At 61.0% G+C, this 12,244-nt stretch overlaps 1 protein-coding gene across 4 annotated transcripts in view; it reads right to left on the bottom strand.

The window, feature by feature from the left end:
* The window catches only part of ARVCF (armadillo repeat gene deleted in velocardiofacial syndrome), a 38,341-nt gene that overhangs the window by 2,844 nt on the left and 23,253 nt on the right, over positions 1-12,244 (bottom strand). For 3 of the 4 annotated variants that reach the window (XM_015567293.1, XM_015567291.1, XM_015567294.1), the window contains 11 exons: positions 8,487-8,645; positions 7,771-8,297; positions 6,263-6,762; positions 5,523-5,706; positions 4,559-4,676; positions 4,004-4,175; positions 3,352-3,369; positions 2,245-2,316; positions 1,003-1,130; positions 441-591; positions 2-191 (listed from right to left, as the gene is read on the bottom strand). In XM_015567293.1, coding sequence (XP_015422779.1) covers positions 2-191; positions 441-591; positions 1,003-1,130; positions 2,245-2,316; positions 3,352-3,369; positions 4,004-4,175; positions 4,559-4,676; positions 5,523-5,706; positions 6,263-6,762; positions 7,771-8,297; positions 8,487-8,645 — 2,219 coding nt within the window. The remainder of the gene's footprint in view (position 1; positions 192-440; positions 592-1,002; positions 1,131-2,244; positions 2,317-3,351; positions 3,370-4,003; positions 4,176-4,558; positions 4,677-5,522; positions 5,707-6,262; positions 6,763-7,770; positions 8,298-8,486; positions 8,646-12,244) is intronic. The other variant, XM_015567292.1, reaches the window with a different exon arrangement.

The raw sequence follows: 12,244 nt of genomic DNA, 5'->3' as shown, positions 1-12,244 counted from the left end.
GCCAAGGGCCACCAGCGCTGGCACGCCACGGGCCTGCAGCAGCGAGCGTGCGTTGTCCAGGCTGTCGGACACGATCTCGTGGATGGTGTTGAGCACGGCCACCACAGTGTCCTCCTCCAGGCGGGCCCCGGGGCGCGCTGGAGCCTGCGCGTTGCGCACGTTCCGCACCAGCTCGGCCATGGCGTAGCTCCCTGAGGGGCAGGGCAGGGCCGGGTGTTAGGACACACCTCTGCCCACCCGTGGGGAGAAGCGGGGTTCAGGAGAGAGGAGCCCACAGTTCCCAGAGCACAGGGCGCTAGGCTCAGACAGCTTGAAGACTGGAGCTCCAGCGCCTGGGACAGAGTGATGGGACCCAGGCCAGGCCCCTGCAGCAGGGGGCCTTCGGCCCCTACGTTAGGACCCCGAGGACCGTCCACCCGGTTCCCATCCAGTGTCCTCACCGATGAGGTCTTTGTTGCGTCGGTCCAGCGAAAGGTTCCGCAAGGCAATGGCGACAGCGCGCACCACCTTGTCGGTCTCGGACTGCAGCAGCTCCACCAGCACTGGCAGACCGCGCTCCTTGCGCACGGTGGCGCGAATGTAGGTGGCCCACTGTGGCAGCAGAGGAGGCGGAGCACGCTCAGCACACGGAGTAGCAACCCACACAGGATGGACTCTCCCGCCTGAGCCCTGACCACTCCTTCAGCGGGACTGTGCTCCTGACAAAGCCTTACACCAGCAGCTCAATTCTGCCTCCACCAGACGCCTCCACACCCACATCTAGGGTACAGCGCTCCCTCCACCAGACGCCTCCACACCCACCACCCAGGGCACAACTCTCCCTCCACCAGACGCCTCCACACCCCACCACCCAGGGCACACTGCTTGCAGCCCTAGCGCCCAGAACCCCTGACCTTGGGCAGGCTCCTCCCCTCCCCCTGCCTGGCCAAAGGCAGGAGTAGGCACCAACAGAGACACGGGGATTCCCTCTCTGGCCCCTCCCTGCCAGACATGGCCTCTCACCATCCAGTTGCCAGCACTGAGGTTCTGTAGGGCACCAGCTGCGGCCTCCAGGGTGTTGAAGTTCCGGCTCTCCGTGAGGAGTGAGAGGTAGAGACGCACCACCTCGGGCTGGTACAGCAACTCAAAGCCTGGGCACAGAGCACCAGCTGCCTACCGTCGCCCAGACTGCCCACATCACCGCCTCTCCCTCCTCCTCTTCCCAGGGCAAGGCTGAGCTGGGACCCAGGGATGGGTGTGGTACAGTCAGGAAGTGTTTAACAATGTTATGGCTACCCCAGAAAAATAGCAGTCCCACTTCACAGAGGAATCGAGAGGCTCAGGGAGGCCTACCAGTGGAGAGAAGGTGGCAACCAGGGTCTCTCCCCTAGCAACAGGACTCAAACTCCCTAGCAACAAAACCCATCCTCCCAGTAGCTAACAGGGGCTGTGCAGCTGGAGGGTGAGGCCTAGCGACAAGACCCACCTCCCCTAGCAACAGGGCCCAGCTCCCGTATATAACTGAGGCTCCATCACCAGGGTCATGCCCTTAGCAACAGGGCCCAGCTCCCGTATATAACTGAGGCTCCATCACCAGGGTCATGCCCTTAGCAACAGGGCCCAGCTCCCGTATATAACTGAGGCTCCATCACCAGGGTCATGCCCTTAGCAACAGGGCCCAGCTCCCGTATATAACTGAGGCTCCATCACCAGGGTCATGCCCTTAGCAACAGGGCCCAGCTCCCGTATATCACTGAGGCTCCATCACCAGGGTCATGCCCTTAGCAACAGGGCCCAGCTCCCGTATATAACTGAGGCTCCATCACCAGGGTCATGCCCTCCAAGAGGTCCAGGCCTGGCAGCAGCGCTCGCCACCGTGTTTCAGAGACGAGGGGCTGAGCAGTTGCCAAGGCTACTGTACCCACACCGGGGCTTCTGCCTGTTCCTGGACATTACTCCCTGTCCCCTGTCCTCTCACCCCCTCCCTAGTCCTCATGTCCTATGCTCCCTCCACCCCAGCCTAGCTGGGCCTCCAATTCCCCAAACACGTGGCCCCCTGAGGTGTTGGCCCGGGCTGATTCCTCAGCCTGTGGTGTCCCCCCCAGATCTCCTGTGGCTGGTCCCTTCCATTCTGCTTGGGAGCATCTGGGCTTGCCGGGTGGGCTGTGTCCATATTGGATCCGCAAGGCCCTTCAGGCCTCCTTAGTGTCACAAAGCTTCACTACTGGACTGTCCCGAACCTGGACTCTACCCCCACCCACTCACCTTTGGCGGCCTCCGTTCTCTTGGGCAGGTCCAACGTGTCAAAGTTTCGGTCCATCTCACCATCCTTCCTCCCTGGAACAGAAGAACAGTGGGATGTGAGGTGGACCCCATGGGGGGAAGGTGTGTGTCACGAGGGCCAGGCACAGCACTTTTCTGCCTAGAGCCCAGAAAGCGCCCCATGTCCAGGACGAGGCACCAAGAGGCCAGGGGGGCAGTGTTAGCAGCAGGGCCTAGGGATGTCCCAGCCAGGACTCATCTCCCACCAGGGGCTGGGAGCTGCACTGCAGACCTGCCCAGTGGCCTCCTTGTGGCTGCCAGGTGTGTGAACTGAGGGATTCAGTGGCTGGGTGGTGGGTAGGTGCACACAGGGAAGCCGAGGCCTGGCAGGGACAGGACATGCCTGGCTACACAAGGCAGGGCTGGGGCCAATGCCCTGGGGAAACTTGCCCGTCTGGGGCCTAGACCCGGTCCCAGGCTCTCTTGGCCAGGAAAACCCTGCTCACAGGCCAAGCTCCTACAGCAGCTCCACCTAACACCTGTCAGCCTCGACCTGTACACCTCTGGGTCCACTTCCTGGCCATCATCCCCACCTCAGATGAAGGAGTTTCTCCTTTGGAAAGCAGCAGAGCTGGGTTTAAGCAGTCACCAACCTCTCGGACCTCAGGGACCACCAGTGGTCTGCAGACCACCGGTTGGCGACCGCTGGTTTAGATGACCTGGGACCCCCAACATCCCTGGCCTTCTGGGGCCTTTATGTGCTCCTTGTGTGAGCCACACATGCCCCCTTCCACTGGAGAGACACCCCCAGGCCTTGAGGACATCAGCCCTGCCCCGCTCCTAGCTCCAGGCCCAGCCCTGCCTGGAGAGCAAAGTCTGAGGTTACAAAGGGACAGCCCCTTAGCCTCCAAATTAGTGCAGAGCTGACATTCCTGCCGTTGCCATGGAGATGGCTGCCCAGAGAAGGGACTGGGGGTGGGGCAGGACTTTGAGGCTGGAAAGCCCTGCAGTAAAGAAGACCACTGCCTGAGCAGTAAGGGGAGGGGCCTATGCCTCCTTGGTGCCCGCTGTACCCGCCAGGCCTGGGTGGCAGGACGAACAGGGACTCACCTTGATGGAACCAGTCCTCTGGGCGGCCGGAGGAAGCACAGGAGAAAGGAGATGAGCCTGAGCGGGCAGCACCCCCCACCCTGTGCCCTCCCAGGAAGCCTCAACTTCCCACTGCACACCCTGCGTTAAACAGGTGGCATGTGGAATCTCACCCCAATTACTCTTGGGGGTTGAGTGCCCACAAGTAGGACAGCAAAGGGGTCAGCAAAGGCCCACACAGGTGGGACAGGTAAAGGTGATCCATAGATTCCAGCAGCTGCCGGGTGATGTTGGAACCTGCACCCTGAAGGTGGAGTGGGGTGCTGCCCCCAGGATTTCTCAGGGTCTTCAGGTAGGTGCTCTATCAATGCCAGAAAGTGGCATCATCTTCAGCACTTTCCAAACTTGGGCCCATAGAACCCTCCCTAGAGCTAAGGGACTAGGCCCGCCACGTGGGTTCTCTCCTACCCTCCACTGCGGTCATGGTGCAGAGGGGTGAAGGCTGGGCCTGTTGGATGGGTATCCCAGGGTGGCCCACCCACCTTGGCTCCCTGCTTCCCCACTTCCCATGAATGCCATGGGTATAGAGAGCCTCAGCCTGTGGGTACGGCGGGAGGCGGGGGCGGAGGGAAGAGGTTCTAAAGTGGTACCCCACCCAGTCCCATCCACACACCTTTGGTCTTCTTGCCACCAAAGCAGCCAGCATCATCCCGCCTCCGGTGCTGGGAGCCCACAGTACTGCCCAGGGGCCCAGGTTCGGCCTCCTGGTACCTGTCGGCCCCGGGCACCTCCTTGTGCACGTGGTACGACAGGTTCCGCATGATGCATACGCAGTTCTCCACCGACTGTGGGAGAAGAGAGTTGATGGGGTACGGCCGGGTGGGCATGGGGGATGCTAAGCCTCTGAGAGGGCCGAGGGTGTAGCCATGGAGGCCTGAGGCAGGGGGCCCACACGGGCAAGAACCCTCAGGCAGGGGCCAAGAGAGGAAAAGGGTAGAGCACCTACTTCCTATAGGACCTCATCTGGGCTTTGGGGCAGGCCCGCTGCACAATATGGTCACTACAGGGTGGCCCGTGCTGCCCCAGACGTGCGGGCCTGTTCCCTCTGTGCCGCCCATGTGCTTCAAGCCCCCTGGGCCCCGTTTCTGGTCCATCTCCCTGACCCTTTGAGGGAGGCCAAGTCTGCCCCTGACTGGGACCTGCTGGGACCTGTGTCTCACCCGCCCACCTTGTTGTCTGTGTCCTTCCTGCCCACGGCTGACTGAAGGGCATGCAGGAGCGCGTCCACCAGCCCTTCACATTCCCGAAGTCGCCGTCGGGCCTCTGCGCCATCTGAGCTCACGTTCCTGGGTAGCCAAGAGCAAACTCCGTGACCCCTGGCTCCCACCGCGACTCCCTGGGCCCCCACCTGGCCTTGGGGGCTTGTTTCCATCTACAAAATGGACACTAACACTGCCCTGTTGAGGTGATCGGCAGCTGACACCAGCCTGCAGCAGTGAAGGGGGTGAGGCTGGCCTTCCTTCGGGGAAGGGCGCCCTAACCTGGCATCTCTATGGTGGGGGTGGGGGGAGAAGCTTTCCTGACTCCCAGTTGAACTGGAAAGGGACAGAGGTGGGTCCAGAAGCCTGAATCTGCGCACAGACCATTCTGGCTTCCCCCTGCCCCAATGGCAGCTCTACTATTCCTAAGGTGGGGATCCTATAGGATGGGGCTATATCTCGATAAACAGTCAGGACTGTGGGGACACTGGGCTGCCTGTGGGGTCTCTGCAGGCCCTCCTGTTGTGGGGGAGAGGTCACAGGAGGTGGGATGAGGCCTCCGAGGCAGACTGAAGAGGAGGGTCCTGGCTCCCCATTCCCGGGTGTCATGATGATGGAAGAGTGGGTCGAAGCTGGGCAGGAATAGGGCCATGGGCTACCGCACAACAGGGTGGCAGACTTGGTCCAGAGGCGGCCCTTGGGCGTAAGTATAAGCCCATGAGGCCCCATTCTCAGGACTGGGACAGGAACTGACGGGGCTGATCCCTAAGACTCGGGCAGCTAGTTGTCTTCCAGGTTATCTGGGACGGGAGGACATGGCGCTCCCAGGATAGCTGTTTGCATGCAGGTTCTGGTGCCCGGCTCCTGCCTCCTTGACCAGGAACAGCCCAGGGCGGCTGCTCAGGGGGTGCCTGAGCCCGGCCCCACCCCCACCTCAAGCAGCCTGATGTGTTCTTGAAGACAGTCGTCCACTCGGCATCCCGTGGCTTGGAGTCCTCATTGGGCTCTCGCTCCCAGCCCGAATGGGGCACAATGACCTCGTGGGTCAGTGTCTGTAGGCCATGGTCAATGATGACCATCTTCAGGGGCTCGTAGGATGACAGGTTCCAGAGTGTGCCTGTGGGGCACCATTGACCAGCCAGTGCTGACCATGGGCACTGCCTCCCTGCCTCCCAGGTGACTGCTCAGGACCTGCCGCACCATCCATCATGCCCCAGCTCAGGCCAGAAGGTAGGAAGTGACAAAAGCTGTTACAGGCTCTGGATGCTCCTCCTGGCTGGGGCATATGGCACCTACCACTGGCTCCCACTGAGAAGGGGGTGAGGGCCCAAGGGGCGAGGACAAGAGCAAGGAGCCTGGGGCTGGATACAGCAGGTGCCTTCTCTTCCCCACCCCTTCCCAGCCACACGGGTGGGTAGGCCTACAACTGGGGCCACAATGAAAGGTGGTCATGTGACCCTGCCATTGGGAGTAGGACCGGGTGGGGAGGGGCCCAGTGCCAGCCCCACCAGTGGCCGCAAAATCAGAGGTAAAGATCGGGGACCTTGCATGGCATCTAAGCCTGACGCCTGCCCCCAGCAGTTGGGACTCCTGACTAAATGGGGTGCTTTCCCGGGCCAAGCCTCACTCTCGTCTCTTCCCAGGGGATGCAGGGCCGGCCAGGTGCCACTCACCTGTGACGAGCTCTCGGACCTCATTGTCCCGGGCGGCCCGCAGCAGGCGCACCAGGGCGGGCACGCCGCCACAGTCCCGGATAGCGGCCTTGTTGTCAGTGTCTCGGCCGTAGGAGAGGTTGCGCAGTGCCCCACAGGCCCGGCGCCGCACCTCTGCCCTTGGGTGGTCCAGCAGAGCCACAAGCAGGGGCAGCCCCCGCAGCTGCCTCACACGCCGCTTGACACCCTCGTTCTCAAAGCACAGGTGCTGCAGGTAGGCAGCTGCGTTGGCCTTCACGGGGTCCACGGGGTGCCGCAGCATGGCCAGTACCTCGGGCAGCTCGGGGTCCCGCCAGCGTGGCTCTTTACGGGCGCTGTCGACAGAGGGCGAGCGCCGCACCATCCGGTCCAGGCTGCCCAGGCTGCCCCGCTCTGGCTGGGCCAGGGGTGCTGCTGTGGCCGGGAATGGGGGCCTCTCCTCCACCAGCTCACCACCGTCATCGGCCACGTCTTCATAGGCCCTGTGCAAACGAACAGGGCACGCGAACACGTTGTCAGCGGCTGCGCCCCCCTACCCCTGAGCTGCCCCAACAGACCTCCAGGGAAACGTGAACCCACTGAGGGTGGGCCTGGGCCTGCAGTGTTGGTACTTGGCCCCAAGCACCGCATGGGTGTTGAGAGTCATATCCCAGCCCAGCAAGAACCGACTCAGAACCAATGACAGAACCAACCCCAGCCAATGGTCATCAGGGCTGCATCCCTCTCAGATGATAGGGCTCACTCACTCCCGTCACTAGGCAGTGTCCCCTGATTCTGAGATAAATGCCTTTCTCGGAAATATCTGCCCATGCCTGGGAAGTCCCACCTTCCCACGAGGCCCGTCTCTGCCTGGTGCCAGGATGTGGGGGGAGGTGATCTTCTTTGTATATGGCCATCCTGGTGGGCCCATCTAAGGAGCATACAGATTGCCAGTCCCCCAGGGCACAGATGTCCTTGTGTGTTTTTACCATCAAACCCACTTCCCAGGAGCGGGACTAAGGTTAGGAGGAGCCTGGGACATGCAACATACTCCTGACCCAGGTTGTGGTCATGTTCCCATTCTACAGATAGAGAAGCTGAGGGCAGAGGGACCAGATCCAGAGGTTACGCTGAGAAGGTCTGGGGGGAGGTGGGGCTCTAGGGTTCCAGTTGCATCTATACATGAGGCCTGGGGAGAGGCTGAGGCTTCAAGCTTAGAGAAACACCCTGAGCCTCTTGGGTTCCTGTCTTCAGGGTTACCTGCCTAGAGCAGGGGCACTATGACTAGCTTCTTTCATGCCCAGACTGGCAGGGAGGGCACCCAGTGCAACTTCCACCATCCCAGAGCCTATTCTTGCTGCTGTCCTTGAGAAGCATGGAGGCCAACTCAAACTGACGTGTGCGTGACTAACTCATTTAGCCCGGGCAGCTAGACCACCTGTGGGGTACTCTCGGGTGGGCAAGTGGAAGGCAGACTCCCTGTTGGTGGTGGCAGGGCACAGGGTGCTCACCTAGTGCGAAGGCCCCGCCCACAATCAGGCCGCCTCCTCGTGGCGGTGCCATAGTCAGCCTCCAGCTCCGGGCCACCCCCGTCATCGGCAGCCAGGCTGCGTGTGTCGTCTTCCAAGCCATATGGCTCTGCCTGGAAGCGCTCGGGCTGGGAGCGACCGGCCGGCGGCACAGGCTCTGGGCCCTCGGGGAAGGCTTCACGGCGGCCAGGCAGCGTGAAGCAGCCATCACCAGGGCCGGGACCAAGAGGGCCACCACGTGGGGGCCGCACACCCAGCCCCCGGGACAGGCTGCCATAGCTGGGGATGTCCCGGGGCTCGGGGCTGTCAGGAAAGCCACTCCCGCTGCTGAGGTAGGTTCGAGAGAGCGTGGCCGCCGGGCCACCCCCACGCAGCAGGAAGTGCCGGTCCAGGGTGCCATCACCGAAGTGTCCTAGAGGGGGGCCACCATCCAGGAGGGGGAGGCCGTCTGGGCCCATGGGCACCTGGCGCACGGTTCGTGTAGTCACTGTCTTGACCATCTTGGTGACCTGGTGAGTAAGTAGGTAGCCAATGGGCTGGGCAGCCTGAGAGGCCCAGACACTGCCCACAAGGCCAGAGTGGCCTCAGTCTTCCACCCGAACAAGTGGCCTCTAGGAAGCTGGGACATATGCCCACTCTACACACAGGACAACTGCGGCTCCATAGCCCACTCGCCAAGCACTTGGGCCCAGCCATACCTTGGTCTCCGTGCGCCGCGTAGTGCCATCTTCTGACATGACGATGGACACGTGGGAGGTGGGGGTGCCGGGGTCCTCCTCCACCGTCACGGTCTCCTCCAGCACCTCCGGCGCCTCCGGCATTGTGGCCAGTGAGACCTGGCTGCCTGGGCTCTGCTCCTGGGTGAGGGGTGTGGGTGTCGGTGGGCGGACCCAAGGCTCACCCTGCCCTACAGTGCAGGTAGGTGCTGGCCTGGATGCGAGGAATGACTTCATCCCCGCCCTCAGAACCCACTGACCGGAGGGCCTGTTTCAGCCCCAGCTGGTGAGGACAGCACGTGCCTGCCTCTGAACGCTGAGGGGCTGACCTTGCCCTGTTGCCCCATCCCAAGGGGGGCCCCCAGCATCTGGCCCCCATTCCAGGGCCTCCTGGGGCTGAGCTGGCAGAAAAGGTCCTGTGTCTTAGCAGTGAGGCCTGAGCGCAGCAGGCTCCTGGGGGCCCAAGGCCAGGCAGGACCCACTGGATGTCCTCCAGGTGTCCTGGGCCACCTCCCTGCCCCACCTCACAAATGCTGAATACAGACGCCTTAAGGCGGCAGTTTCAGCAGCGTTCACCAACTCGCTGTGGCCACACCGAGGCTCCCCTGTCCCTAAGGCCAGCCAGACACCCTCGCAGACCAGAAATACCCAGCTCCCAGAATGCCCTGTGCACTCGGAAAGACCAGAATATCCTCACACTCCTTCCGGCCCAGACACTCTTAGGGTGTTGAGTGGGCAAGGCCTAGTCCTACCATCACGAAGACCCTGAGAGCCCAGAGACTGGGTTCAGGCCAAGGGGACCCAGCTTGTCCTTGACAAGAACACCAGTGTCCCCTACCTGTTCACCACCCCAGGTCTCCCCAACCTTGACCCTCTGCTTCCGAACACCTGCTCATTCTCAACCTGCTCCCCCCCACGCCGAACCTCTCCCCGCCATCATCCCTGCAGGGGACGTCCATGGTGGAATTCCAGGCAAGATGGCTCTGGACAGAGGTTCTTCAAAGACCCTGTCCCCTCTGGCCAGTGGGGAAACTGAGGCTCAAAGAGGACAGACCAGCCCATAGCAGACCTGGCTAGTCCCCTGCTGTGCTGTGTGGCACAGGGACCAAGATCTACCCCTGGGTCTCTGACCATATGAATTCCACACACAGCACCAACATCTGAGGATCAGCACCTGGCCAGGATGGGCAGGGGATGAAATCCAAGCCACAGGGGGTGGGTAATGGGGAGCACATTCCTGGACAGCCAGGGCCAGCAGAAGCACAGGCTCTGCTCTGCAGCCCAGGCTCCATGCCTTACAGGGTCCCCTACCTGGGCCCCAGGCCCCTAAGGCCTGCACAGGCATGGAGCTGAGGCCCAGGGAAGACCAGCAGCTCCCATCTGCGTCTTGGAGTTATGCAGGGAAAGGCAGTCAGAGGTGCCTTCAGGGTCTGCTCCCGAGGTCCTCAGGGTATGACATTTTCCCAGGTCGGGGTCCTGTCCTAAAGGAATGCTTGAGCCCCCCAACTGCTTGTAGTATTGAGGTTCTGGGTCCCTGTAACTTCTTCAGGGGTCCAGGTAAGGGCCTAAACTATCATGATAGGACAGGTGCATCCCTCAGGCTCTGGTGACACAGGAAGGAAGAGGCACAGAATGTAGCCCAAGCAGGAGAAAACATGTGATTTTATAAAAGGGAAACTGAGTCCTGACAAAGGGGAAAAGCTCTACCCAGAACTTCACAAACTGCTAATGGGGGGATTTCAGGCATCCTTATAGAAGATAGTTTTGCACAGAAGGCAATTTTGCAAAGCCTTTTAGCCACACCTCACCCCTTGTGGGCCACAGCCTTAACTGTCACTTTTTCAGTCTTGGGATGCAGGGGGAGTGCCTACTGGAGACCTGGCCAGGAAGGAGGAACACTGTCCCCTGGGAAAGAGAAGTAAACTGAGGCCCAGAGTAGGGACATGCGGATGGGTTGCCAGGCTAGGTGGCCTGAGCGCTTCTTGGAGGGCACTTGGGAGCCAGGACAGCTCTGAAACAGGAGAAGGTTTAGGAATGGCCTGTCACTGCTGGGGCTTTGGGTGCCCCATCTGTATTTAGCAAGTACAGGAACAGATGTGTGGCACGGACTGAATTCTCTCTGCTGGGTTCCCGAGGGCCAGGCACGGAGGGGCCTCGGGTCCTGGTGGTTGCAAGTATCAGGGCGGGGCAAGAAGCAAGACTGACATGAGGGACCAGGACTGTTGCCCAGGACACAACACTGCCAGTGGGATATGGCCCCTCAGTAAATTTGCATACATTTGCATACATTATCACTTTCATAGAAGAGCCCCTACTCCCTGGCTGGGATTGGGGGAAGCACATTTCAGATCTCAATACTACACTGTGGTCTAGCTTATTCTTTTCATTCCGACCTGTAGTGAGGTTCTGACACAGTGAAGTCAGGAGGGTGAGGAGATGGGGTGTCCAGGAGAGCCAGGGCCCTCCAACCGGGCCTGACAACCTGCAGCACCACCCATCTACACCCAGTCCAGGCAGCCCTGTAGCGCGATCCTGAGGCACCAAGAGCCCCTGCTGGCAAATGACCTCAGGGAGCTAAAAACAGGCGATGACTTCACCCAGGCGGGCAGGCAGGCAGGAGCCTGAGTCAGCCGGAGATCATGGAAAGGCCTGGCCCCCATTACCTATGCCTGGGCACACGCATGCAGACAGGGACCTAGTCACACATGTGCATGTACCTGATCCCTCTGAAAGGGACACACGTGTGCACGAGAACCAGCCTGGCTCTTAGGCCTGAGTAAATCAGTGTGTGTGTTCTAACAGCACTCAGTGGGCAGTGCCCACCATCTGCAGAGGTGTGCACACATCCCCATCCCCTCCTGTCTTCCACCATGTGCCAGACTCCCTCAACCAGCACCCACTATAGGAGTCTCAGAGCTGGAAGCAGATGGGGGAACTGAGGCCTAGGGTAGGGAGAAGCCTAAGATCTACCCGTGCAGCATCTTGGGGCTGGGGACCTGAGATCATGGGCCAATGACCAGCACACAGTTGGCGCTCAACAGAGGCAGCTGACCAGTGGGCCTGGATCCTTGTCTAGTTTTGAAGCCCTGATCTAGGGGCCCATGTACCTCCCATGTCCACCTACCCAGGCCAGCCCACCCTCAGCAACCCCTGGCCCTGCAGCCCCAGTTCCCCCCCTTACCCCGCTATACCCCAGACATGGGCACCTGCATGGACACACCACCCCAGCCCTCCTCCATGTCCCACATCCTGTCAACTGTGTCTTGGCACTCTTTCTCCAGACCTGGCCTCATCCTTGCAGCTCTCACTGGAACCACTGCCCAGCCTCCCATCACCCACCCCCAGGGCCCAAATCCTCCCTGTGATACACCTAACCATGGTCCACCTGGTCCATGGCCCATGAGCTCTGGCCCAGAGAGGGGCCGTTGCCCAAACCTGGGGTTTCCCATGAGCTCCCTTGAACTTATGGGGAAGGGAGTTGGTCCAGGTCTCCAAGTGGGGGCTGGAGCTCCCCAGAAAGGTAATGCTCACAAGAGGATGCCTAGAGGCACAGAGCTGAGCACAGCATGAGGGCCCTGGGCCCGTTCACATAGAAACAGGAAGGACCCGTGCTGTCAAGGCTGTGGGACAGGCGGAGATAGTGTCAGTCCACCTTTGTGACCAGATGTGGGACAATGCAGAGGGGTCACTACCTGGGCAAAAGTTCACAATAGCCTCTGGGGTGCATTGGGAATGGCTGA

The sequence above is a fragment of the Myotis davidii genome, unplaced genomic scaffold (genome assembly GCF_000327345.1).
Source record: "Myotis davidii unplaced genomic scaffold, ASM32734v1 scaffold223, whole genome shotgun sequence".
Lineage (NCBI taxonomy): Eukaryota > Metazoa > Chordata > Mammalia > Chiroptera > Vespertilionidae > Myotis > Myotis davidii.
The sequence above is the reverse complement of the archived record's forward strand: the minus strand, read 5'-3'. Positions and strand labels throughout refer to the sequence as shown.